The sequence below is a fragment of the Schistocerca gregaria genome, chromosome 2, assembly GCF_023897955.1.
Source record: "Schistocerca gregaria isolate iqSchGreg1 chromosome 2, iqSchGreg1.2, whole genome shotgun sequence".
NCBI classification, from domain to species: Eukaryota; Metazoa; Arthropoda; class Insecta; order Orthoptera; family Acrididae; genus Schistocerca; species Schistocerca gregaria.
The window spans coordinates 929,866,498-929,893,346 of NC_064921.1; the positions used below are offsets into that span (position 1 = coordinate 929,866,498).

Genomic DNA, 26,849 nt, shown 5'->3' on the forward strand with positions numbered 1-26,849 from the left:
TGCTGTTCGTGTAGTTCTAGAAGCTGTGAAGGGTCACTGCAGACCATATTTTTCAGTTTTTTCAGAAATAAGATTAAAAAAAGATATTGAAATGGAATAGCATACAGCAGCAATTACACCATGAAAACTGCGACAAAATGCCTTAACTAATCTTGTCAAATATGATTAACCATGCCGACCCTGTGTGACAGCGGAAAACAGGCACAAGCGAAAGAAAGCTCTGCAACAGAATGCTTGTGTCTCGAAATACTGCCACCAGGGAGCAGTGGTGATAGGGAAGTGCTGCAACAAAGTACAACCAAGCTAAACTTTTTGTGGCAAGACAAAAGTTGCGTCTCTTTAAGTTGCTCCACTAAAACATGGTCGTTCACACATGGAACTGCAATGCAACTGCAGTATTCCACTAGCTGTGGCGACATTTTTGTTGTTTGTGTGAACCCAACTTAAGGTTAAAATCAGTTAATGTAATGTCACATACGTCTGCAATGTAAAAGGAAGAGCAAGTTGATTTCCATGTATACGCCAAATTAGTGCCCAAAAATATAATGGTAGGTTTCCGTACGTAACTACAGCTGATATTTTTGAAGGAATCGATGTCATAAAACTAACCTGACGAGGATTACAACAGCAGAAAAAGATGTATGTGCTGAAATACTGCACTAATCAGACAGGCACTTAAGAAAGGATTAGGATGCTTTTATTACGCCATATCACTTAAATTAGAATGTAAAGAGTAACAGTGAGAGATATGTCATTTCCAAAGACAATTTCAGAGCTGATATTATGGAAATGAATAAAACAACTTAACCATTTATTGTGAGATATCTCACACATTGCATCAACAATGAAGCTTGCCACATCAAATTATATTTATTATTCATTAAAATGCGTGCTCATCGTTATATAAGCAAGACCCCTAAGAAAATTCGATTTCGCACAACTTGCAGTCACAAAGAGGTATCGAACATACCTAACACGCTTTAGACTACTCCTCATTGCTATAAATGCTAAACAAATGCCACAACATGTATTAAAGTGACGCTGTTCTCCATGCAGTTAACTTGTGTAGATGTAGATGTGCGAGTAGTTGTGTCCTAAAATTTAGTGATTCACAAGCGAGAATGATTTTAGAAATTTTATCAACCCTTAATTCTGCCTCAGCTGAAACATATGCTTAATATCAAGTCCTCAACCACATTGTTCATGACCGGACCTCAAATAAGCAAAGCTTAAACAAAATGACCGTAAATATTATGAGGTACGATACTTCAATGTTCCGTTGTGATGGCATGACATTACCAGTTTGCAGGGACGATGATATCGCCATCATAATATACAGAAAACAGAGATGAAAAGAAACAACTCATCAAGACCTAAACAGTCTTGCACAGGGATCAAATGCATGATCCATTCTGTAGTTGTTCCCAGTCTGGTAATACCATGCAAAATATAAAAGTTTCCTGTAGTTATTTGTATGGACACCATACATAATCTATAAAGTGGTTACCAGACGAACCATCCAGATCGGGTTTGTACACACTCTGTGGGCCAAGTAGAACCTTCGGCAGAGCTTTTGTGCAAGTTATTTCTGTGTTCCCTTTGCGTTTTGGACTGCGAGCACTGCCATTAATGGCTGTTGAATTTCTGCTGCTTGTGACATGCAGCCCTAGAAACCATCGCAGCTCCTTAACTGTGGTAGGCTTGAGGGTCTTCATAATGGCTTCCAGTTTTTCAGGTAGCAGTATTGAGCCTGATAGGGTAATGCAGTGGCCAAGAACATCAACTTGTGGCACACCAATAACACGTTTTGCGGTGTTCAGAACATTGCTGTATTCGTCCATCCTATGAGATGCTGATGGGGCTGAGAATACCAATATGTCATCAAGGTAAGCGAAACAGAATGGCAGGCCTAGCAACACTGAATAGATTGAAAGACACTAACCTCTCATGGCTTGTCTTCTTCCACTTTTTTTTTGCCTTTATTTAACTTGTCTTTGTTAAGTTCCCAAGTGGTGTCGGTCAATAATGTCACTGCAGTAATGAAACCTGGAATGAGAGCTTTGATTTTCTTCAGATAGCGATGGGTCAATGACACTTTATTAGGTGTGGGATGATGTGCAGCAGCATGGCTGCCTGAGCAACAAGAGCAGAGTATTGCCGCTAGATGCACCACATAAGGTGCCTGGCGTTTTCGCCTTTTGTAACAAGGGAGTAGTGGGTCTGGGATGTGGGCAGCATCAGGGCCGGCACCCTGCAAATCGTTTAGTGGACTGGGTTGCACCACTCACCAACCAGATGATGCCAGATGGCTGCACTGTCTGTATCAGAAAGAGGAGAATTTTAATGTCTGCATTCATGGAAGATCGATTCTATGGCGCCCATGTAGACCACTACTGCCCTTCAGCCAGAGGCAGTTTCAGGCCTATACTTTCCAGCATCTGATTGGTGGATGATGTGTGCTAACACGAAATAGCACACTCTGATTTTGGTGGGATGGCACTTGATAGGAGAAAAAATTGTTGTAATGGTTCAGAGGGGAAAGGAGCGGCAGAATCTGAGAGGTACGATAGACAACTGTTTTTGGGTCCTCCTACAATTGGAGATTTTCCTGCATGGTGGGGACAAGGTGCTATCTATAAATGTGAAGGCGAATGAGGAATTCAGAGATTTGCTTCTGGACAGCCAGAGAGACCGGTTCTCATTTCTGGTCAGCCAGAGTTAAGGTGGTCGCAAGAGTCCAAAGTATTACTGTCATGGTAGCGCAAGCACAACCTGTCTGTTACTACTTGGCGACAACAATCGGAGTTGTTTGTCGTTTCGGCTCGGACTGTTTGGTTTCGATCTTTATCCACAGGCACAGACTATAACTGAGAGCAGCTGCAACATCATTCCTGTGCTCCTAGCTCCCAGCGCATGATCAGTCTTGCAGTTGGTAACATATTCACAGCACCAGCGCATTAGTCTAATTAATTTGACCCCTGTCAGCTTATGCTGTAGCCTTGTCGTCGTACACAGCCATGGCTTACGTGTCTGATCTGTATCAAAGGCTCTCATTTCCAATCAATAGTCAGGGGTAACCTGTTAAGGTGTTCTCTCACTCATAAAGTTTGTAGGGATCTACAGTGTAACAGTTTATCCCAATCCTGTACATGAATTCAGCCAACATGTCATTATCCGAGTTACATTGTCCTTATTTATGTTCCATTCGATATTTATGTCTGGTTATACATTAAGAATTCTCACAATAAATCACTTTGTGATACCAAAGTCTTACTTAGTAGTTGAATTTCACCTTTATTATCAGGACCCCTTGCCGGATAGGACTGATGAGCTATCAAATTATCATAAATGGAATTATGTCGAAAGTGCAACACTTAAACTGACCACAAACAGTGACATATAATACTTTCCTTCCATAAACTGTCTGTTGCTTGATAGGAACTGTGGTACTTAAAAGGGGGTTGAGTGTATTAGCCTAACTAATATGGATTTCTTTAATGAATTTGGGTGACATGGCCACCTCTCAACCTCAGCACCTGTCATAATAAAGTTCAGTTTTTTCTCTCCGTTCATTTATTTTAACTCCACCATAGTGTACGACTCTGATGAGAATTTACTAATCATTGTGTTGTTCTTTTTATTTAGCTTTTCTTTAATCATATGGATGTGGTTTCTGTATCACATTCCATGTTTCATGTGTGTTGATATCTGGTTTTGCTAACAGTGTTTTGGATAAATTTAGGAGAGAATGAGAATTGATGATGCAAATTGATGTGACAAGTTTTATCGAAAGACTAGGTAGTGTAGTATAAATTTTAATTTTTTTACCAGATATTGTGCACTGTATATTTAAGTTTGTTGTTTGATTTTGTGAATGTTAATGTGAATTAATGCTATGTTGAGATATAACGAGAGTCAGTCCAAAAGGTGTAGCATGATGAACAGAGCAGAAGCTATGAACAAAAATGGGTCAGCGTATGAGATGGTTCATATTTTCATGGAACAGGATGATAGACACACTGATGTGAGGTACGAGTCAATAACCGGTCATGAGTGTAGTAATGACTGTAGTAATATGTGGGAAGAACAAGACAAAGGGATCAAAAGGCCAGTCTTGCTAAGCAAATGTGGCAGTGCACAGGAGTCACATGTCATGTTAACACAGTTGGTGCTGAGCACTAGCAGGAGTCAAATTTACTATTCCAGATATTGGAAGAAATATATTGGTACTAAGGCAACTGATGGCGTGGCACAGAGAAGTACAAGCGGAACTGCATATGGCCTTTATCGATCTTGAGAAGGCAAGAGATATGGAGATATCTGAGAAGTGAATACCTGCCAGAAAAATATATCAGGGTGGTAGAAGACATGTATGAAGGTGCAATGACACAAGTCAGGAGCAATGCAGGTGCAACAAAGGCATTTCCAGTGAAAGTAGGACTACATTAGGGATCTGCTCTCAGTCCATATCTCTTTGACTTTGTCATAGATGTACTAGCCAAAGATGTGGAAAAAGAGGCACCTTGGAGCATGATGTTTGCCAATGATGTTGTAATCTGTGAAGCAACCTGGGAGGCACTTCAAGACAAGCTTGAATAGTGGAGAAAAGCTCTAGAGGAAAACGGAATGAGAATTAGCGGGGTGAAAACAGAGTATATGTATACAAAGGATGCCAAAGACCTATATATTAACATGCAAGGAGAATAACTGACACTGGTCAAGAAATTTAAATACCAAGGTTCTTACATGCAAAGTGATACAGGACTGGTGGCCGAAATACAGCACAGGATAAATAGTGGATGGATGAACTCGAGGAAACTGAGTGGAGTACTGTGTGATAAGAAGGTTAGCTGTAGAATGAAAGGAAAGCCTTACAAGTCTGTGGTGAGGCCTGCAATGCTGTATAGTGCAGAAACTTGGCCAATTACAAAAGCCTAAGAGAAACCGATGGAAGTGGCAGAAATGAGAATGCTAAGGTGGATGAGTGGGGTGACACGAAGGGATAGACTAAGGAATGAGTACATAAGGAGAACAGTGGACGTGGGGCCCTTAGGGAAAAAGAGCCAAGAAAGTAGGCTAAAATGGTATGGACATGTGCAGAGAAGAGGGGAGTAGTAGGAGGGGAGAAGAATTGAAGACCTAGAAATCGAAGGACAAAGGAGAGCAGGAAGACCGAAACTGAGATGGAAGGCAATGTAGCAGGCGACCTACGGGAGAAACGATGGCTCAACAAAGAAGCACTGGATAGACATTTATGGAAGAGAAGGATCCAGCAAAGCAGCACCCATCCCACATGGCGTGGGAAAAGGCCGAGATGATGATGATGATTATGATATTGGAAGAAATAAAAATAGCGGAAAGAATCAGAAAAGAGGAAATGCAAGAATGAGAGAGGATGCATGAGAAGATGGAAAAGAGGAGTCAGGAGGCAAGAAGTGGGGAATCAATTTGAGAAAATCGATGACCACATAACAGTAGTAGGGAAGATTAGTAGCGAGGCAAAGTACACGTCGTTAGCAGTGAAGAAGGAGGCTGGCTTAGGTAGGGTAGAAGTGGCAGTCGCCAAAGGAATCGCTTTAACAGGAAACAACTGTGTTTGGTTAGTGAGGCGAACTGCAAAATATTAAACCATCTGTAGAGTATGTTGGAGGGGGGGGGCGGCGAACTCCTGTGGAGTAAGTTTGGACTTCAGTGCTAAGGGGAAATTTTACAATAAGTACATGCAGGAGTGTGTAGAATAATTTTTGACCAACTTATTTGTTGTTGAGTAGAGCGATAAAGTAAACCAGAAGGGCGATGTTATCTTGTGTGTCATCACTGAGTGTGAATGAAATGTAACTGAGTTCCTTTTCATTCACAACAAACAACTCATTGCTGTTGTGGGTGGAGCAATACCATCCATTTGAGGCTCGAGTTATGAGTGTAGTTTCTTGTCTGTGTCGAAACTTGGCCAATTTTGTGACATGGATGGGGATGGGGAGCTGCTCGCCTTGTTTTTCGTTGGAGTATGGGCATGCCACTGGTTGCCTTGCACCATTTTTGGAGCAGTTTTTCTTGGAGTATTGGAATGCCACTTGCTGCATTGCACCATGTTTTTGGAGGAGCTTTTCTTAGGGGTATGGGCAGGCCAACAATTGCTTACACCATTTTTGTAGATGTTCTTCACTAAAGAATGGGCATGCCACTGGTTGTGTTGCACGATTTCATTGGAGATTTTCGTTGGAGTATGGGCATTCCACTGAGTGCATTGCACCACTATTCGATGGAGTTTCGCTGGAGTACGATGCCAAGTTAGCCACCTAGCCATCCCACGCCACTACAGCATTGGGTACATTTTCGTCGAGGTAGTTAGTTTCTCGAAATAATGCCATATTAGTGAATGTGTGGACTCAGCATGGTAACACTGGACAAACAGTGTAAAAGGTGTAAGCAGCATCTCCTCGACCTAATATTGTCTACGAGTAGGTGAAGCCATGAACACATGCGTAATAAAACCACTAACATAAACCACATATGGCCCCCATTAGTAAGTGAAGAAGAATATGTGAGGGGGGGATGATAGAAGATCAAAAATAGTTGTCTAGCCTCAAACAGCATCCTCAGTTATAGTGTTCAACCTGTGAGGGAAGTGTAAAAAACAGCCAATGGTGGCGACTCAATGCTGAGCTGATTGCAACTGCAATGTTGCCTCTGCAGGACAGCCCAGGAGGAAAGGAGTCATAGTAGTGGTAACTGTATCAGTCAGCCTACTACATAGGTACTTCTCAAAATGTTTTTATTATTACTACTTCAAAGTTGTGTATTACGATCACTAAGATGTCTATGAACCATGGACCTTGCCGTTGGTGGGGAGGCTTGCGTGCCTCAATGATACAGATAGCCGTACCGTAGGTGCAACCACAACGGAGGGGTATCTGTTGAGAGGCGAGACAAACATGTGGTATCTGAAAAAGGGCAGCAGCCTTTTCAGTAGTTGCAGGAGCAACAGTCTGGATGATTGACTGATCTGGCCTTGTAACATTAACCAAAATGGCCTTGCTGTTCCGGTACTGTGAACGGCGGAAAGCAAGGGGAAACTACAGCCATAATTTTTCCCGAGGGCATGCAGCTTTACTATATGATTAAATGATGATGGCGTCCTCTTGGGTAAATTATTCTGGGGGTAAAATAGTCCCCCATTGGGATCTCCGGGCGGGGACTACTCAGAAGGACGTTGTTATCAGGAGAAATTAAGCTGGGGTTCTATGGATCGGAGAGTGGAATGTCAGATCCCTTAATCAGGAGGTAGATTAGAAAATTTAAAAAGGGAAATTGATAGGTTAAAGTTATATATAGTGGGAATTAGCGAAGTTCGGTGGCAGGAGGAACAAGACTTTTGCTCAGGTGAATACAGGATTATAAATACAAAATCAAACAGGGGTAATGCAGGAGTAGGTTTAATAATGAATAAAAAAAATAGGAGTGTCGGTAAGCTGCTACAAACAGCATAGTGAACCCATTATTGTGGCCAAGATAGACACGAAGCCCACACCTACTACAGTAGTGCAAGTTTATATGCCACCTAGCTCTGCAGATGATGAAGAAATTGATGAAATGTATGATGAGATAAAAGAAATTATTCATGTAGTGAAGGGAGACGAAAATTTAATAGTCGTGGGTGACTGTAATTCAAGAGCAGGAAAAAGGAGAGAAGGAAACATAGTAGGTGAATATGGATTAGGGCTAAGAAATGAAAGAGGAAGCCGCCTGAGTCGAAACAAGGCCCGGGAGTAGACAACATTCCATTAGAACTACCGACAGCATTGGGAGAGCCAGTCCTGACAAAACTCTACGATCTGGTGAGCAAGATGTACGAGACAAGCGAAATAATTCCAATCCCAAAGAAAGCAGGTGTTGACAGATGTAAAAATTACCGAACAATCAGTTTAATAAGCCACAGCTGCAAAATACTAACACGAATTCTTTACAGACGAATGGAAAAACTAGTAGAAGCTGACCTCTGGGAAGATCAGTTTGGATTCCGTAGAAATGTTGGAACACGTGAGGGAATAATGACCTTACGACTTATCTTAGAAGAAAGATTAAGGAAAGGCAAACTTACATTTCTAGCATTTGTAGACTTAGAGAAAGCTTTTGAAATTGTTGACTGGAATACTCTCTTTCAAATTCTGAAGATGGCAGGGGTAAAATACAGGGAGCGAAAGTCTATTTACAATTTGTACAGAAATCAGATGGCAGTTATAAGAGTTGAGGGGTATGAAAGGGAAGCAGTGGTTGGGAAGGGAGTGAGACAGGGTTGTAGCCTCTCCCCGATGTTATTCAATCTGTATATTGAGCAAGCAATGCAGGAAACAAAAGAAAAGTTGGGAGTAGGTATTAAAATCCATGGAGAAGAAACAAAAACTTTGAGGTTCGCCGATGACTTTGTAATTCTGTTGGAGACAGCAAAGGACTTGGAAGAGCAGTTGAACGGAATGGACAGTGTCTTGAAAGGAGGATATACGATGAACATCAACAAAAGCAAAACGAGGATAATGGAATGTAGTCGTATTAAGTCGGGTGATGCTGAGGGAATTAGATTAGGAAATGAGACACTTAAAGTAGTAAATGAGTTTCGCTATTTGGGCAGCAAAATAACTAATGATGGTCGAAGTAGAGAGGATATAAAATGTAGACTGGCAATGGCAAGGAAAGCGTTTCTGAAGAAGAAAAATTTGTTAACATCGAGTATATTTAAATGTCAAAAAGTCGTTTATGAAAGTATTTGTATGGAGTGTAGCCATGTATGGAAGTGAAACATGGACGATAAATAGTTTGGACAAGAAGAGAATAGAAGCTTTAGAAATGTCGTACTACAGAAGAATGCTGAAGATTCGATAGGTAGATTACATAACTAATGATGAGGAATTGAATAGAATTGGGGAGAAGAGGAGCTTGTGGCACAACTTGACTAGAAGAAGGGATTGGTTGGTAGGACACGTTCTTAGACATCGAGGGATCGCCAGTTTAGCATTGGAGGGCAGTGTGGAGGGTAAAAATCGTAGAGGGAGACCAAGAAATGAATACTCTAAGCAGATTCAGAAGTATGTAGGCTGCAGTAGGTACTGAGAGATGCAGAAGCTTGCACAGTATCGAGTAGCATGGAGAGCTGTATCAAACCAGTCTCAGGACTGAAGAGCACAACAACAACAAGAACTTTATTACACACGGATCATTACTCAGGTTCTTTTTTATGGTGTGTATTATGCTCTGCCTTCAAATGTTATTTTCAGATGTGGCAGAAGTCGTCGTTGAGGACAGTGTCGCTAGCAAGGCATAAAGTTGAAGTTAGTCATGCTGTAGTTAGTATAATGGACAATTAGTCGAATGGTGATGGGTAGATAATATATGGATACCACTGTGTTATTAGAATAATGTATACTAGGAATATGATTTATTATAGCACTAATTTATTTTTTTCTGTGTCTTGAGCTTGAATCTGCTTATTATTTTGGAAGAAGGGTTGTGTGAGCTCGATATTTGTACCACTTAATTTTTTAGTTGGGCCCTGTAGAATTATGTTGCTCACCATTAATGATAGTATGTAAGATGGCCAAAGTCTTGTCAGTAAGTGTAGTTTACTGTACGCTATTCAGCCATGAATTTTTCAGATGTAATAATGGCAACATTACAAATTCAATTGAACATCAGAGATTAATATTGTCAGAGAAAAGACTGTCTTTCATTTTGTTTCTGCATCATGTATTTGTAAAAATGTGTTGTGAAAATATTGGGGACAATGACCCAAGTGAGAATCCATCAGTATTGTGCAGGTGAAGTAAGGCAGACTGCACGATGTAAGCTGAACCCAACTACGGAGTTGCCAGGTCTGAGGCAAAAGCTTTGGGCTGTGTCAATGTGCTGACAGGCATCCCGCTGAGTGAATGTTGGGCTCTTCCAAATTCCACAGCAGCTTATTGGCACATGGTGGAACAAAGCCAGATGTGGGATGGGGTTGCAGTGCTACACCTGGGCACATGCTAGCTGTTGGTGGCAGCAGACTATGTTGCACCCGACCAGAAGATAGCTTCACTGAGACTCCTCTTCGCAACAAAGGAAAACAACTTGTGGCAGATGCACATGTATGGTGAAAACGATATCCACGTGCGGAATCAGTATCTCCAGTTCACGCTGATGATGCACACTGTCGGCACTACTTTTAGTGCTTTAATCTCGCATGCAATCAGCCAAACTGCAAGCGATATGCAGTTCAGGCTAAGGAGTGTGGATACCTTTATTCTAATTCGGTTTCTCCTCTTGTAGAGAGATTAAAACTTGAGCGATTGATGACGAAGGACTCGATCTGTAAACCAGCCTTCATGTGTGACTAACAAATCAGTTGTATCACCCCCTCCAGGTTATCCTATTCCTTGCTCAGCTCTGAACTAACCATTTTCTGTCCTCTCATCAGAAAGCTGTCTGATAATCCTGTCATTAGCTCACACGAGGTGAGGTTCATAGAGGGAATGAGGCACATGCCATGTTTCAATCATGACTGAGATGCCCATGGAGACTCGCTGACCTAATCTTCTGTACAGTAGTATACCTGTGATGAGCTGCCTTGCCATGGCATGAGCCACCTGGTGTGACTGCTGGTACTTTTATCGGCGCAGAAGGATGTTTGGTGTTGCCCACTGGTATCTATCCTGGCTGTATCTTCTGAGGGACATCTGGCTGATGGCCCTTGCCACTAGCCACACTTTCTTGTGAGAGCGTGACCACACTGAAGCCAACTTGCAAACTTGCATCCCTGGACCACTGTTATGGAGGATGACGACCTGTATGAAGTGAGTATAAGTGTGAAGTGTAACTGCGTGATATGGTTCTTATTTTGTACTGCTATTAGCAGACCTCAGTCCTGCAAAATCGCCCCCCCCCCCAGTCTAGATAAGTTGATTGTTCCCTATCTTAGGACCTTAATGTAAGTTGTAAATTTTTGACTGTCTTGGTATTGCCACGCTTATCAGTGTCTTATGTTTTTTGTCTTCTTTAGTTACTATACAACAAATTGTATTGGGCACACGATATCTTTATGTGCCTCTCAAGCTTCTAAACACATTTTTTTTAATTTGACATGTTTTCCTAAATAATTCGATAAGATACTTCTGTTTTTTTAAGTTAAATTTTTGGTAAGTCAGTTATGAAGGATTCCTACAATGGGTAGCCTCCTTCAGAGGACTTCACGTAACACTCGCTGTCACTGACTTTTTATTTCTGAAAAATGAAATCTTTATTGTGTTTCTTTCTGGGAGTGTAAATTACTTATGTACATTTGATGTCTATGTTGCAACATATTCAGTTCTGTTGGGTATTTTGTTGTGATGTTGTTTTGATCTTTAGAATTGTCTCATATAACTTGATACATGATTAAAATTGCTTTTTTTATTTCTTTGTTTATTTACACCTCTAGTTCCGAAGGACCAGATAAGGAGCAAATCCCCAAGGTCATGGAACGTGTCAGTACATGGAATTACTACATAAAAGTAATAACAGATAAAATAAAATGTTTATGAACCAAAAAATCAAGACATAAGTTTAAGTAAAAGCTATCAACAATATAACATAAGAATCAGCTCGATTTTTCCATGAACTCCTCAACAGAATAGGAGTGTCCTATGAGGAAAGCACATGGATCACTGCTAAGATTTATGAAGTCTTGTGGAGGCTTATTAAAAATGGATGCAGCAGTGTACTGCACACCTTTTTGCACAAGAGTTAAGGAAGTGCAATCCTAGTGCATGTTGGATTGATGCCGAGTATTAACTGAGTGAAAGTTGCTAATTCTTGAGAATAAGCTGATATTGTTAACAAGAAACTACAGTAAAGAATATATATGTTGAGAGGACAATATCAAAATACTCAGGCTAGTGAACAAGAGTCGACAAGAGGTTCGTGAACTTACCACTTACAAAGTGTCACATTATGTAGATGCCACACATACAATGATAATGTTTCAATGCGCTGTTAGGTGTATGAGTGCTGAGTATTTGTTGCAAATTTCCTGTATCAAGTGTTGAATGTCAGCTGAAAGGACCATAAACTGCATTCAATGTAGAATCCACGTTTGATAAGGGGTACTGTACGTGTGTAAGTCAACAGAACAACTCTGAAGGTTAAACTATTGCAATCTTCTTGGAAGATGACAAAAGGGTTTGTGTTAGTAACACAAAAAATGATTTTTAATTGTTTAAGAGCGTCTGTGAAGTAGCAGGAAACAGTTGGTCCTATAATTAACAGCAACTTCCAGCACAGCTTTCTTCCAAGTTCCCATCTTTTATTTGTGTGGATGACTTGCTCGTTGAATGTGTGTGCTATCCCTGAGCATAAGTCTGTGTTGGGTGAGGTGTTGCAGTTAATGGGAAAGCCAGGTGGACTTCATTGTTAACTCTTCCACCCATCTTCTTGTCCCTGCCGACTTCCACTGATTTGATTAAGATGTGATGTAAGTCCCAACTTCTCAAATGGCGTACTATTCCAATGCTAAGTGAGCCAATCTCTATACAACAAAAATCTTTTGTGAGAGAGGGACTAGGAAAGACGTCAAGCTCCTGCAGCTTTGCCCTTCCACTTTTTTGATTTGATTAAACTTTTTCTCCTTAAGTTCCCGAGTGGTGACGATCAATTAATGTCATTGGAGTAACGAAATATGGTATGAGAGCTTTGATTTTCTTTTGGATAGTAACTGTATGACAGGGCTGTCACAGTTTATTAGGCGTGGGATTATGTGTGGCGGCACTGCTACCTGAACGACAAGAGCAGAGTATGGCACACTCTTCGCACCACAAGGGGTACCCAGCGTTTTTGCCTTTTGTAGCGAGGCGAGCAAGTTGTCTAGGATGTGAGCAGCATTGGGGCCTGCGCCTTGCACATCGTCTTAGTGCACTGTGGCCTGCCATTCACATACCAGATGACACCAGATGGCAGCACTGTCTGCATCGGATCGGAGAATTTTAATGTCTGTATCCATGGGAGGAGAACAGTATGGCGCTCAAGTAGACCACTGCTGTCCTTGACACAGCGGCAATTTCAGGACTATACTTTCCTATGGATAGAACGAAAAATGCCATCTGATTGGTGGATTGGTATGATGTGTGCAGAGGTAAAAGAGCGCACACCTGGACAATCTTGTTACTGATATTAGTAGTAGCATTTAAACTTAAAAAAAAAAAAAAAAAACATGCTCCTTAGCGGGAAGAATTTAAGTCTCAGTCTCAGCAGTAGGCCTCACACCACTATTGGTTTGGGTCACAGCAATACAAGATATGCCTTTGACAACAACCTGCAAAGAGTACTGCAGGTTTCTAGGGATGGTCATTTACAAATGTTGACACACTGCTGGACTATCGAAGCAACGGAAACTACTCAACACTCTGCTTTCAGGCAAACTTAATTTTGGTAGCTGGAAAGAGACTTGGATTCGAACGAGATAAGTGGCGTTTCACAAAGTCGTCAGACAAGGTTTAGTACAAGATGTACGGTTCACTCATCCATGCATTAACCCACCACTTACTCTCTGGTGGCCACGAGCCAAGCCACTATTGGGCCAGCACTTCACCAGAAGGTGGGCAGCCATTGGCAGCCACTCGCGTTTTATTCAAAAAACCTTATGTCACGACAAAAAATTGGAGTGCTATAGATCGCTAGTTGCTAGCAATTTACGAAATGATAAAGCATTTTCAGTCTTCAGTGGAAGGCAAGCATTTTAGTCTTTACAAGTCACAAACCGCTGACTAGTTTCTTCTAACATGCAACAGATCATGGATCACCACGACAGTGGAGAGAAGCGGAATATATTGCGTAATTTACAATTGATGTGCGTTACACTTTGGGCAGTCATAATGTTCTCAGAGATTGCTTATCTTGAAACTGTGTCGATTTACTGGCAGTGTCGTGTAAAGAAATAGCACCAGATGGCGTTTTTCGATCTGTGTGCAGGAAAGTATAGGACACAACACTACGTGATTTGCTCAGCAGTGAGCATATAGCTTTGCAACTGAAACGGCTTCTGGTGTTATTTTATACAAAGGCTGTTTGGCCTGACACAGAGCGGAATAAGCAAAGCCTGCAGAAACCTGTAGAATGTCAACATGTTGCGTTTCGAACGTTACATAATCTGGCTTATCTGGGAGTGAGGGCAATGGGTAAGTAGTAACAAACGATGTGGTATGGCCAGGAATACAGAAGGACTGCAAAGATTGAGTGCATTCCTGTCTGGAACGTCAATGCGACAAGGTCAGCTGGCAAAGATTCCCTAGAGTGGAGCAGTTCCCAACACCGACGATAAGATTTCCTCACATACATGTTGACATTGTCTGGCCATTACCCGGAAAGGTCACTGTTATTTACTCACAGAAATTGATCATTTCACGAGGTGGCCTGAAGCTTTTCCTATACCATACGTCTCTGCAGCGGGGTTTGGCATCCTCAGACCATTAGAGTCTATCATGCACGTCATTTCAAGTCATATCTATTTTTGGGAGTCCTTTGGCTATGCTGTTGCGCTAACTTCCCACCCCCAGCTACCACCCTGCCAGTAATGGAATACCAGAGGAATTCATTTGACCGGCAACAATTCAGCCAATATTGACAGGAGTAATGACTGAGTTCACATAACAATTGAACTCACACATGTTGTGACTGTATATATGGCCATCACATGTCTGGTTCAGAGTCGACCCCTTGCAACCACCATTACGGACTCCACATACTGGTATATACAAAATGCTGACGAAAGGAAAGAATGCGTTCACAACTGAACAAAATGGTTAGCATGAAACAGTTTCGGTAGAGCAATTTAAACCTGGCTACCTCATTGGGGAAGAATCTCAACAACACGATTCTGGCACTTTTCTGACAATATTCAGTAGCACACTACTCTGAGGGTATCCGGTTTAAAGGAAAAAAAGGGGGCAGCTGGTGTGGCAGCATTAGGTAGTAGATTAGATTAGATTAGATTAAGACTTGTTCCATAGATCATGAATACGACACTTCGTAATGATGTGGAACCTGTCAGGTAAATGAAAGATGTCTGTACAAAATATTACATTACACAAAATATTGCATGACACTAAAGTTTAAGTTAGTTTTTATCCCTCCCTTAATTTATATCTAAAAATTCAGCCAATAAGTAGAAGGAGTTGACATCTAGAAATTCTTTTAAATTTATTTTTAAATGTTGATTCACTATCTGTCAGGCTTTTGATGCTGTTTGGTAGGTGACCAAAGACTTTTGTGGCAGCATAATTTACCCCTTTCTGTGCCAAAGTCAGATTTAACCCTGCATAGTGAAGATCATCCTTTCTTCTGGTGTTATAGCTATGCACACTGCTATTATTTTTGAACTGGGTTGGATTATTAACAACAAATTTCATAAGTGAATATATATACTGTGAGGTTACTGTGAGGATCCCTAGATCCTTAAATAGATGTCTGCAGGATGATCATGGGTGGGCTCCAGCAATTATTCTGATTACACGTTTTTGAGCAATGAATACTTTTTTACTCAACGATGAATTACCCCAGAATATGATACCATACGAAAGCACTGAATGAAAGTAGGCATAGTAAGTTAATTTACTGAGATTCTTATCACCAAAATTTGCAATAACCCTAATAGCATATGTAGCTGAACTCAGATGTTTCAGCAGACCATCAAAGTGTTGCTTCCAGTTTAACCTCTCATCAATGGACACACCTAAAAATTTTGAAAATTCTACCTTAGCTACAGACTTCTGTTCAAAGTCCATATTTATTACTGGAATTTTGCCATTTACTGTACAGAACTGTATATACTGTGTTTTATCAAAATTTAAAGAGAGTCCGTTTGCTGAGAACCACTTAATAATTTTGTGCAAGACATCATTTACAATCACATCACTTAGTTCTTGGTTTTTGGATGTTATTACTATACTTGTATCATCAGCAAAGAGAACTAACTTTGCATCTTCATCAATGAGGAATGGTAAGTCATTAATGTATATCAAGAACAGTAAAGGACCTAAGACCGAACCCTGTGGGACCCCGTAATTGATAGCCCCCCCCCCCCCAATTTGAGGAATCAGCTGTTGTTTTAACATTACATTAACCACTTATTTCAACTTTCTGCATTCTTCTATTAAGTATGAATTAAACCATTTGTGCACAGCCCCCCTCAAACCATAATGATTTAGCTTATCTAAAATAATTTCATGATTTACACACTCAAAGGCCTTTGAGAGATCACAAAAAATACCAATGGGTGATGTCTGGTTATTCAGAGCATTTAATATTTGATCATTGCAAGCGAATATAGCATTTTCTGTTGAAAAGCCTTTCTGAAAACCAAACTGACATTTTGTTAGTACTATATTTTTACAAATATGGGAGGCTACTCTTGAATACATTACTTTCTCAAAAATTTTTGATGGAGCTGTCAGAAGAGAGATTGGGCGATAGTTGTTGACATCTGACGTATCCCCCTTTTTATGCAATGGTTTTACAATGGCATATTTCAGTCTATCAGGGAAAACACCCTGCTTCAAAGCGCTATTACATATGTGGCTGAGAATCCTACTTATCTGTGGGGAACAAGCTTTAAATATCTTGCTGGAAATGCCATCAATTCCGTAAGAGCTTTTACTTTTCAGTGAGTTTATTATTTTACTGATTTCAGAGGGAGAGGTTCGTGGAAATACAGTTGTTTCAAACTGCACAGGTATGGCCTCTTCTATTAGAAGCCTTGCCTCTTCTAGTGAAGATCTAGATCCTATTTTCTCCACAACATTTAAAAAATGATTATTGAAAGTATTTCCAATTTCTGTTTGTTTGTTAGTACACTTGTCATTTAGTTTTATGGTACTAAAGTCTTCCTGTGCTCTTGGTTGCTCTGTTTCCCTTTCAATAATATTCCAAATTGCTTTAATTGCACACAAACAGACTGAAGGACAGAGAAAGGAGCTTTGGTGCTGCAAAGAATGTTTTTTGAACAAAGTAGAATTTATGTTGCTATTACTTGGATGTATAGTAGTCACTGGTTGAGTTTCAATAAAGAGACTCACATGTGTGAGTTTATATTGTAGTTACATCATTCGCAGCATAATTACCCATAAGATAATAAAATTAATTTCAGAACTGAAATCGTGTCTGCGTGGCAATTCCTTCTATGTCAGGGTGAATTTTTGAGTTTATAATTGTATGATTGTATGATATGTGTGTGTGTGTGTGTGTGTGTGTGTGTGTGTGTGTGTGTGTGTTTTAAGAGAGAGAGAGAGAGAGAGAGAGAGAGAGAGAGAGAGAGAGAGAGAGAGAGAAGGAAAAAAATTGCACACAGTTAAGTACAAAACACTATTTAAAAAATTAAAAAATCATTTAAATAGTTGGCCTTTTACCATATTTTTCACTGATGAAAAGTTTTATAATTTCGCAGCAGACTCACACGTCCTAAGGAAAGGTTATTATTGTTAATTGTTATTTATTGAGCATCCATTTTATCATATACAATGATATAGGAGTTGTCATGTTACATTATATGAGTTTGTAATTATACAGTAAAACATATAAATATATATCTCATGCAGCATATAGTAGAGAATAACAAAACAAACAATAATTAATTAATTATAATGTGTACAAGGAGGCTATTTTCAAACATTTGTTCAAATATGAATCATCATTATCATTGACCACTCTGAATACAGAACAAGCAATAATTAATTAATCATAGTGTGTACAGGCAGACAGTTTTCATACAGTGGTTCAAATATGAATTACCATTATCATTGACAACTATGTCACTATGTTCTGAAAATCTATGTACTCTGTGACACCGTAAAAACATCCTCTTAATAACATTTTAAGCTCACTTTTTAAAATGTAAAACTTTTCTATCTTTTTTATGTTTAAGGGAAGAGCACTAAAAAGGATTTTTGGGGTGATATATTGCACTTTTGTGATATTCGGCTGTTTTGTGTGTTTCTCTGTGGATATCATTTCTGTATCTTTGCTGGGTAGTCATGGCACTTATTATTTAAAGAAGAAAATTGGGGGTGAGATTAGAAAAAAACAAATACTTTAGTAGATATATAAAGGTGGAAGCGACATTTTTCCTGCAGGGCTCTCTTGGTGCAGCCCCTTTCATTATTCTTAATGCTCGTTTTTGAATAATGAATGACCGTTTTGCTAGACTTGAATTACCCTAAAATAAGACACTATACCGCAATAGACTATGCATAAGAGCATAATAAGCACATATTACTGTTTTTTCACTGCAGCAGTTTTTCAGCATTCTGAGTATGTAGCAGCATTTACTTAGCTTTTTATTGAGCATTTCAATATGTTTATCCCACTTTAGATGCTTGTTTAACCAGATCCCTAAAAATTTTGTGTTTGAAGTTTATTAAATCTTCTGGTCACCAAGTTTCAAAACTATATTGGGGTTTACTTTATCCGGTACGTGGCTGAAATTCATCCATACTTTGTTTTTCTCATTTACAAATAAACAGTTATCTTCAAACCATTTGCCTGCTTGCAACATGCAAATAATTACGATAACTAACACTGTTAATGACTATACCGTGATTAGCTATAGCTGTATCTGTTGTATGTATATGAATTTGTTTCCCCATTCAAAGCCAAATAATAATAAAGCAAAGTAGTAAGGTCATATTTTTGGAAATAAAGGAATATCGATTAGTACGATTAAGATCGATAATGTTAGTTATGCCGTTATCGATAAACAAACAGCTGTTTTAGCAGCGGCATTTGACATGTTGTTGTTATTATTTGGCTTATGTAATTTAGAAAATGTACAACTTACTACGAATGTCGGAAACCGCCTCGGTTTCTGTTTCAATCAATGGAAAGAATGAAAATTGATATTACCTTTGCTGTTATTCATTGCAGCTTGGCAGTAAGTAGCTTATTTTGTTGTTCTGTGTAGCCACTGTCTTATCGCAAATCAACGTGCCTTGGGTAGATTCCTAGACAGAAGATCATGAGGAAGGTTTGTAAATATGTCACAAGAAATAAATGTTAACCCTCCGGTGGCAAGCGAGGATCATGCTGACAATGACAACGATCAAGAAAATATTGTTTCAAACGAGGTTGATGACAACTTAGTCGTTCCAACGAGCGTAAGTGGTGCAGTTGATGAACAAACTTCGAATGAAGACGGCGAACCTGTGCCAGTTGATGAACAAACTACGAATGAAGACGACAACCATGTGCAGGATATTGCCCCCGGTGACGATGACGAGCAGGAACTTACATTCGAAGAAGGTAATCCACTATATTTATAATCCCTTGTCAGTTCATCGGTGTGTATTGTTCCGTTGTGTGTGACAGTGTGCCACGAAAGCTTGTGCAACCAGTACTTACTTTATGTCAAGCAATTTTTTATATGTATAATTACTGAAGTACTTCTTTTATTACCAGAAAATTCAGGAAATTTTTCAGAAATTGTCCAATAGGGGCAATACTTAACTATCATTTGATCATGTTCGAAATGGTATAGTTTGCATGAATATACATGTAAACATATAAGCAAACTACATACATTATAACATCCAGTTCTACATTATTTTCAGTAAGTGCTTCATGTAGATATAGTTTTGCACAGTATAACTTGTTGCTTTTCACACAGTGTTCACTCCACTGTATTAACATTGAAGTAAACAATTTTGTTTGAGATGTTATTATTAATTGGCTTACAGAATTAAGTACAACTTACTACAAAACTGTGTGATGTGATTCTGAATATGATTTTCGCGATGTAGATACACTGAAACTTAGTAACATTTTGATTAATTTCTATTTCATGTGCTTTTTATACTGTATGGTAGCTGTATAAAATTCGTTCAGTATTTATGGGATAATTTTCAGTTGCTATAAGGCATGTTATTAATTTTGGTAATCATTTGTAATGTGACTTTGTGTCTATTTACAAAAATTCAGCATACTAAACTTAATATGTTGAGTGTTCTGTTTGAGATTTTCTTTTATTGTTTAACTATGTTCATTATATAGTTATGTCTTACATCTATGTTTGTACTTCATTTGTGAGCTGCAGAAGTTGTCGCTTAATTTAATCTGGTATGAAGTTCCATTCTTAAATTTACATGATTACATTTATTAGTTCCTGCATGATGAGAAGGTCAACTTTCTAGCTATGCATCAATTTTTACTAGCATCTAGACGGAGTACAATCACTCGGCTTGTTTCCCACATTGTGTTCTGTAAATCATATTGCAAGGGAGAACCTTTAGGAAGCAGAATGAATGAAATTATACATTAACAGGCTTAAGCAGAAACTGTAGGCTGCTTTCTAAAATTTTAATGATTGCTAAGCAAATGGAACACAGCATGTCTTGGGAAAGACACCTTCAGATATGAAAATAATAGGCATACTCCACAGGAGCATTGTAAGACCATTACTTTTAGCAGTATATATAAATGACCTACTAGCCAACATTAGAAGTGGCATGAGGATTTTTGTGGATGATGCTGTTGTTTCCAGAGAAGTTGCAATGCTAGAAAATTGTAGTGAATTGCAGGAAGACCTGCAGATAATTGATGCTTGGTGCAGGAAGTAGCAACTGACCCTCACTGTAAACAAATGTCACACATGTATACAGAGACAGAAAGACTCATTATTGTGTGATTATATGATTGCAGAACAATTCCTGGAAGCAGTTACTTCCATAACATATCTAAGAGTATGTATACAAAATGATTTAAAGTGGAGTGACCACGTAAAATTAATTGCAGGTAAGGCAGATGTCAGAACGTGATTCGTTGAAAGAATCCACTGGAAATGTAGTCCCTTAAAAACGGATATAGCTTACAAAACACTCGTTCAACCAATAGTTGAATATTGCACATAAGTTTCCTATCTGTACCAGATAGGATTTATTAGAAAATATGGAAGTTCCAAAGAAGAGCAACCTGTTTGGTTACAGGTTCATTTATTAAGCATGGAAGTGTCACAGAGGTGCTCAGCCAACTCCAGTGGCTGATGCTGCATGAGAGATGGTCTCCGTCAGTGTAGTTTACTTTTAAAGTTCTGGGAGCCTACGTTCATAGAAGAGTTAACCAATATATTGCTTCCACCTGCATGTATTTTGTGAAAGACGGGTGGCTTGCAGAGTATAGATGTAGTTGTCGATCGTAGACTGTGTTGTTGGCATTCGCTCTGGGCTTCGAACGAATAAATTTATATACTGATGTTCTTTTTGCAGCTTACAGTCACTCAGTGTAGTTAACTACTATTTGTTATGTCAAATAAGTTGCATTGTCACATGACATTTGGTGACTAATTTTCTGAATCATGTGTGAGAACAATTGTACATTGAACATTGTGCTGAAACAATAAAATATGTCCTACATAAATTTTATGTCAATCATGCCTTGCAGGACTCCTCATGAATAACAGCATGTGCTCAATGCCTACCATACCAAACATACAGAATCTTGCAAGCATTGGCTTACCAATGACAAACGTAATCCTTAGTCTGATTGTGGTGAAAGACTCACCATTTTGATCAGACAGTAGAATATTTTTTGTTGACCCAGCTGCCTTGTTTGCGTTTGCTGCTCCTTATATTAAATTTGAGACAAGAAAAGACAAACAAATTATACAAGGGGGTTCAAACTACATATAGCAATATACAGCTGTGTTCAAGTCTCCAGATTTACTTCCTGCACTACTTACATATCATTCTAGCTTCACCAGTATTGATAACTTAGCACTGTTCTGTCCTTAGCCCCATGCACCACAGCAATTAACTTTTCCAGTGATTAGATGTAGAAGTTTGCTCATTGAAGGTTCCTGGTGAAACCTAAATAATTTAAAGAGATAACAACTCACCAATCTATGTAATATATAGGCCCATAAACAAGAAAGAGAACTTTGCTGGATTTTGTTGAGAGGTTTGTGGTTGTGCGAAGGGACCAGGGAAAGGAGGGCTAGACCAAGATGGAGGTAAGGAACTCCTTGAAAGGTAGTAGTTTGCGCGGGGGGGGGGGGGGGGGGTTGATAGATGGGAGTGGGGAAGATTCACGCTTGGATGGAGATGTGGACTATCAGAGGCAGTGATTGTTGCTGAATTTTATTCCTTTCCTATGCACCTGCTGCTTTTCCCTCCCAGCTGTCGCAGCCATCCCTGTACAACTGTCCCACTCACTCCTGGTATCATCTCTCCCTTGATCTGTTCCACCTATCTCAACCCCTCATTGCAGTGGTGGCCCAATGTAGTCAGCTTTGACAAAGTAGCCATGGAATGTCTGACCATTACTCCATAAAACATAAATTACTTGTAGAAGTTTGTGTCTCTTTGTGCTGAGTTTAAATGGGCTTTCCACAAAGATTCGCTTGGTTATTTTAGTAGATAATTCTGAATAGAGCACGCAGTTGAAATGAGCTTGTTTATTACTAATGTCTGAGGTTCAGTCTGACACTACTGATAGTAATTACAGATGTTGCATTTTTTTTTTTTTTTTTTTCAGTTCCTGTTTCACCTGTTATGCAAGAGAAAATTAAGAGAATTGAAGCTGTTTTAGAGACATCACGTGATCCTAAAAGTCTAAAACAGTTTGCTTTGTCTGAAGGCGGTCTCGTCACTGGTAAAACTAAAAAATAATTAATAAATATGTCTATGGATAAATTAATGTCAGAGTTGCAGATAATTCCTTAAGTGTATGATTATATTCACTTTTGATAGTGTGGCTCCATTATTTATTGAAAGTTGGAAGCATGAAATTGGTGGAAAAAATATTTTATTGAGGTATGGTAAGTTTTTGTAAGTGATATGTTTACATTACTGCTTTACATGCTCCACAAAGATGTAGATATGTATACACTGAAGTGCATAAAATAACTTCCCAACATTTGCATAAACAAACCACATTATTGCAGTGAAGAAGTCAGATTTTTGTAACATTCACATTCTTTGATATTATTGATAATATAGAAATTGGTTGGTTCTATTATGAAGACATTGTAACATTGTGTAAATAGTAACCATGTGAGATTAGTCGCACACTATCAGACTTTGTCTGTGAAATAAACAGAATATTAACATCCGGGACAAAATAATAAAAAAAACATGATTTATTCACTGGCATACCAGTGAAGAATACACCTGTATCCAAAATACAATGGTCGTTTCTGGTAGTAAAAATTCAGATCTAATTCATGAAGCAATCACTGCAATTAAATAGTCAAATGGGGAAATACGTTCTGGAGTGTACTTTACTACAGATAAGTTGGAAAAGGTATCATTGTGGAGCCTAAGGGAGACTTTATCTTCGTTCCACAAAGCTTCATGATAGACACTGAAGTTGAGGTCAGTGGCACCTACAGCATAATAGACTGAGGCAGTCACTTCTATGAACAAAGAGATTACAGGAAAGTATGCATACACACTCAACTACCACACTCTTTCCCCTTACCTGTGAAATTATCTTTAACCACCATTGCAATAATAAGAATCACACTGCACTTACTGTTATTTTGAACACAATGGCATTTATAAGTAGGTAGATGTACTTTTCATTTCATAAATCCACAGCAAAGGATGCATGTCGTAAAAAGGGAGGGGGGAAATACATACAAAATAAGAAATATGATAATGTTCCTTCCACGGTAAAATGTTGCTGGTGGTGGTGGTGGTGGTCGTCGTCTCCTCCTCCTCCTCCACGCTACTCTATCCTGTGCAAGCTTCTTCCTCTCCCAGTACCTACTGCAGCCTACATCCTTCTGAATCTGCTTAGTGTATTCATCTCTTAGTCTCCCTCTACGATTTGTACCTTCCACACCACCCTCCAATACTAAATTGGTGATTCCTTCATGCCTCAGAACATGTCCTACCAACCGATCCCTTCTTCTGGTCACGTTGTTCCACAAACTCCTCTTCTCCCCAATTCTATTCAATACCTCCTCAGGAAGTGCAAAATGGCTAAGCAGGGATGGCTAGAGGAAAAATGTAAGGATGTAGAGGCTTATCTCACTAGGGGTAAGATAGATACTGCCTACAGGAAAATTAAAGAGACCTTTGGAGAAAAGAGAACCACTTGTATCAACATCAAGAGCTCAGATGGAAACCCAGTTCTAAGCAAAGAAGGGAAAGCAGAAAGGTGGAAGGAGTATATAGAGGGTCTATACAAGGGTGATGTACTTGAGGACAATATTATGGAAATGGAAGAGGATGTAGATGAAGATGAAATGGGAAATACGATACTGCGTGAAGAGTTTGACAGAGCACTGAAAGACTTGAGCCGAAACAAGGCACCCGGAGTAGACAACATTCCATTGGAACTACTGACGGCCTTGGGAGAGCCAGTCCTGACAAAACTCTACCATCTGGTGAGCAAGATGTATGAGACAGGCGAAATACCCTCAGACCGCAAGAAGAATATAATAATTCCAATACCAAAGAAAGCAGGTGTTGACAGATGTGAAAATTGCCGAACTATCAGTTTAATAAGCCACAGCTGCAAAATACTAACACGAATTCTTTACAGACGAATGGAAAATCTAGTAGAAGCCGACCTCAGGGAAGATCAGTTTGGATTCCGTAGAAATGTTGGAACACGTGAGGCATACTGACCTTACGACTTATCTTAGAAGAAAGATTAAGGAAAGGCAAACCTACGTTTCTAGCATTCGTAGGCTTAGAGAAAGCTTTTGACAATGTTGACTGGAATACTCTCTTTCAAATTCTAAAGGTGGCAGGGGTAAAATACAGGAAGCGAAAGGCTATTTACAATTTGTACAGAAACCAAATGGCAGTTATAAGAGTCGCGGGACATGAAAGGGAAGCAGTTGTTGGGAAGGGAGTAAGACAGGGTTGTAGCCTCTCCCCGATGTTATTCAATCTCTATATAGAGCAAGCAGTAAAGGAAAGAAAAGAAAAATTCTGGGTAGGTATTAAAATCCATGGAGAAGAAATAAAAAGTTTGAGGTTTGCCGATGACATCGTAATTCTGTCAGAGACAGCAAAGGACTTGGAAGAGCAGTTGAATGGAATGGATAGTGTCTTGAAAGGAGGATATAAGATGAACATCAACAAAAGCAAAAAGAGGATAATGGAATGTAGTCAAATTAAATCGGGTGATGCTGAGAGAATTAGATTAGGAAATGAGACAATTAAAGTAGTAAAGGAGTTTTGCTATTTGGGGAGCAAAATAACTGATGATGGTCGAAGTACAGAGGATATAAAATGTAGACTGGCAATGGCATGGAAAGCGTTTCTGAAGAAGAGAAATTTGTTAACATCGAGTTTTGATTCAAGTTTCAGGAAGTCGTTTGTGAAAGTACTTGTATGGACTGAAACATGGACGATAAATAGTTTGGACGAGAAGAGAATAGAAGCTTTCGAAATGTGGTGCTACAGAAGAATGCTGAAGATTAGATGGGTAGATCACATAACTACCCCCTCCTCTTCCCAGACCCACCCCATTCGCCCCACATCTTCTGCTTCACCCTCACTCTCCCACTCCCCATCAGTACCCATGCCCGTCCCTTCGGGTGCTGCTCCCCTTCCCCCTCCGGAGAAGTGTCCCCCTTCTTCAGCAACTGCCAGTACTGGAGCTTGCTCCTGGGACTCCTCTTCCTGGCACCCTACTGAAAGGTGATCTGCAGCTCCATATTGGCTGCGCGATCCACAGCCGATGGGTGCCAAGATTGCCAGGTGTAATTCTGTGCCCAACCTCGCTGCAGTCTGCCCTTCTCTTCATTCACAAGAGAAGAAAGAAACAAAAGAACAAGGGCAAGGCCTTTCCTGTACCCCCCTGAGTTGCCATCTTCCCCTCCTCCAGCCAAGGAACCAATCAAGTCTAACCCTATCTATATGGACATTACCCCATCCTTACTGGTGATGGATGGTGACTCAGTGGCGTGACTGGCTCCGGTCAGTTCCCTTCTCATTTGGACTCCAGCTTGAGAATCCTCCAGTGGAACTGTAATGGATATTTGAGTCACCTCCTGAGTTGCAGCCCCTTCTTTCCTCCTACTCTGCTGCTTGCATTGCTCTCCAGCAGACCCATTTTGTCAATGATTGCTCACCCACCCTTCGGGGTTACGTGTTTTGTCAGAACCACATTGGCCCCTTGCAGGCTTCTGGTGGTGGTGTTTGCAGCTTGGTCTGCAAGGACAATGTTAGTAAATGGGTTCTCCTCCATACCGCTCTGGAAGCGATTGCTGTCAGGGTCCATCTGGTGACTCCAATCACAATCTGTAATCTCTACTTCCCACTTGACAGGCCGCCCACATCCCTTTCTCTAACCACCCTTCTTCAACAACTCCCTTCTCCCTTCCTGCTTCTAGGGGACTTTAATGCCCACAACCCTCTCTGGGGTAGTCACACGACTACTACCCTGGGCAGGATAGTAGAAGCTGTTCTGGCAGGGCTTGACCTCTGTCTACTAAACAACGGCACTCCCATACACTTTAGTGTGGCACATGGCACTTTCTCTGCCATTGGCCTCTCCATGTGCAATGCCAATCTTCTTCCCTCCATTCAGTGGGGTGTCCACGATGACTTATGTGACAGCCATTGTTACCCAATTGTTTTGACCTTCCTTAAGTGTTTCTCACTCCGTCACCCTCCCAGGTGGGCCTTCTCTAAAGCTGACTGGGGTGCCTTCTACTCTGCTACCATCCCCCTGTACTACCACACAGCGGTATTGGTGAGTCTACTCAGACTTTGACTGCCACCATTCTTTCCAATGCTGTTTCAGCCATCCCTTCTTCCTCGGGTTTCTCCCATCGGAAGATGGTCCTTTGGTGGACTCCGAAAATTGCTGTTTCCATAGATGACTGCCACCGTGCTCTTCAT

The 26,849-nt window shown here is 40.0% G+C and overlaps 1 protein-coding gene across 2 annotated transcripts in view; it reads left to right on the forward strand.

The window, feature by feature from the left end:
• Positions 1-26,849, forward strand: part of LOC126335366 (TBC1 domain family member 20) — a 185,325-nt gene that overhangs the window by 59,099 nt on the left and 99,377 nt on the right. The window contains exons 2-3 of one of the 2 annotated variants that reach the window (XM_049998570.1): positions 18,956-19,293; positions 22,519-22,635. In XM_049998570.1, coding sequence (XP_049854527.1) covers positions 19,029-19,293; positions 22,519-22,635 — 382 coding nt within the window. In that variant the 5' untranslated portion in view covers positions 18,956-19,028. Of the gene's footprint in view, positions 1-18,741; positions 19,294-22,518; positions 22,636-26,849 lie in introns of those variants that run through there. The other variant, XM_049998571.1, reaches the window with a different exon arrangement.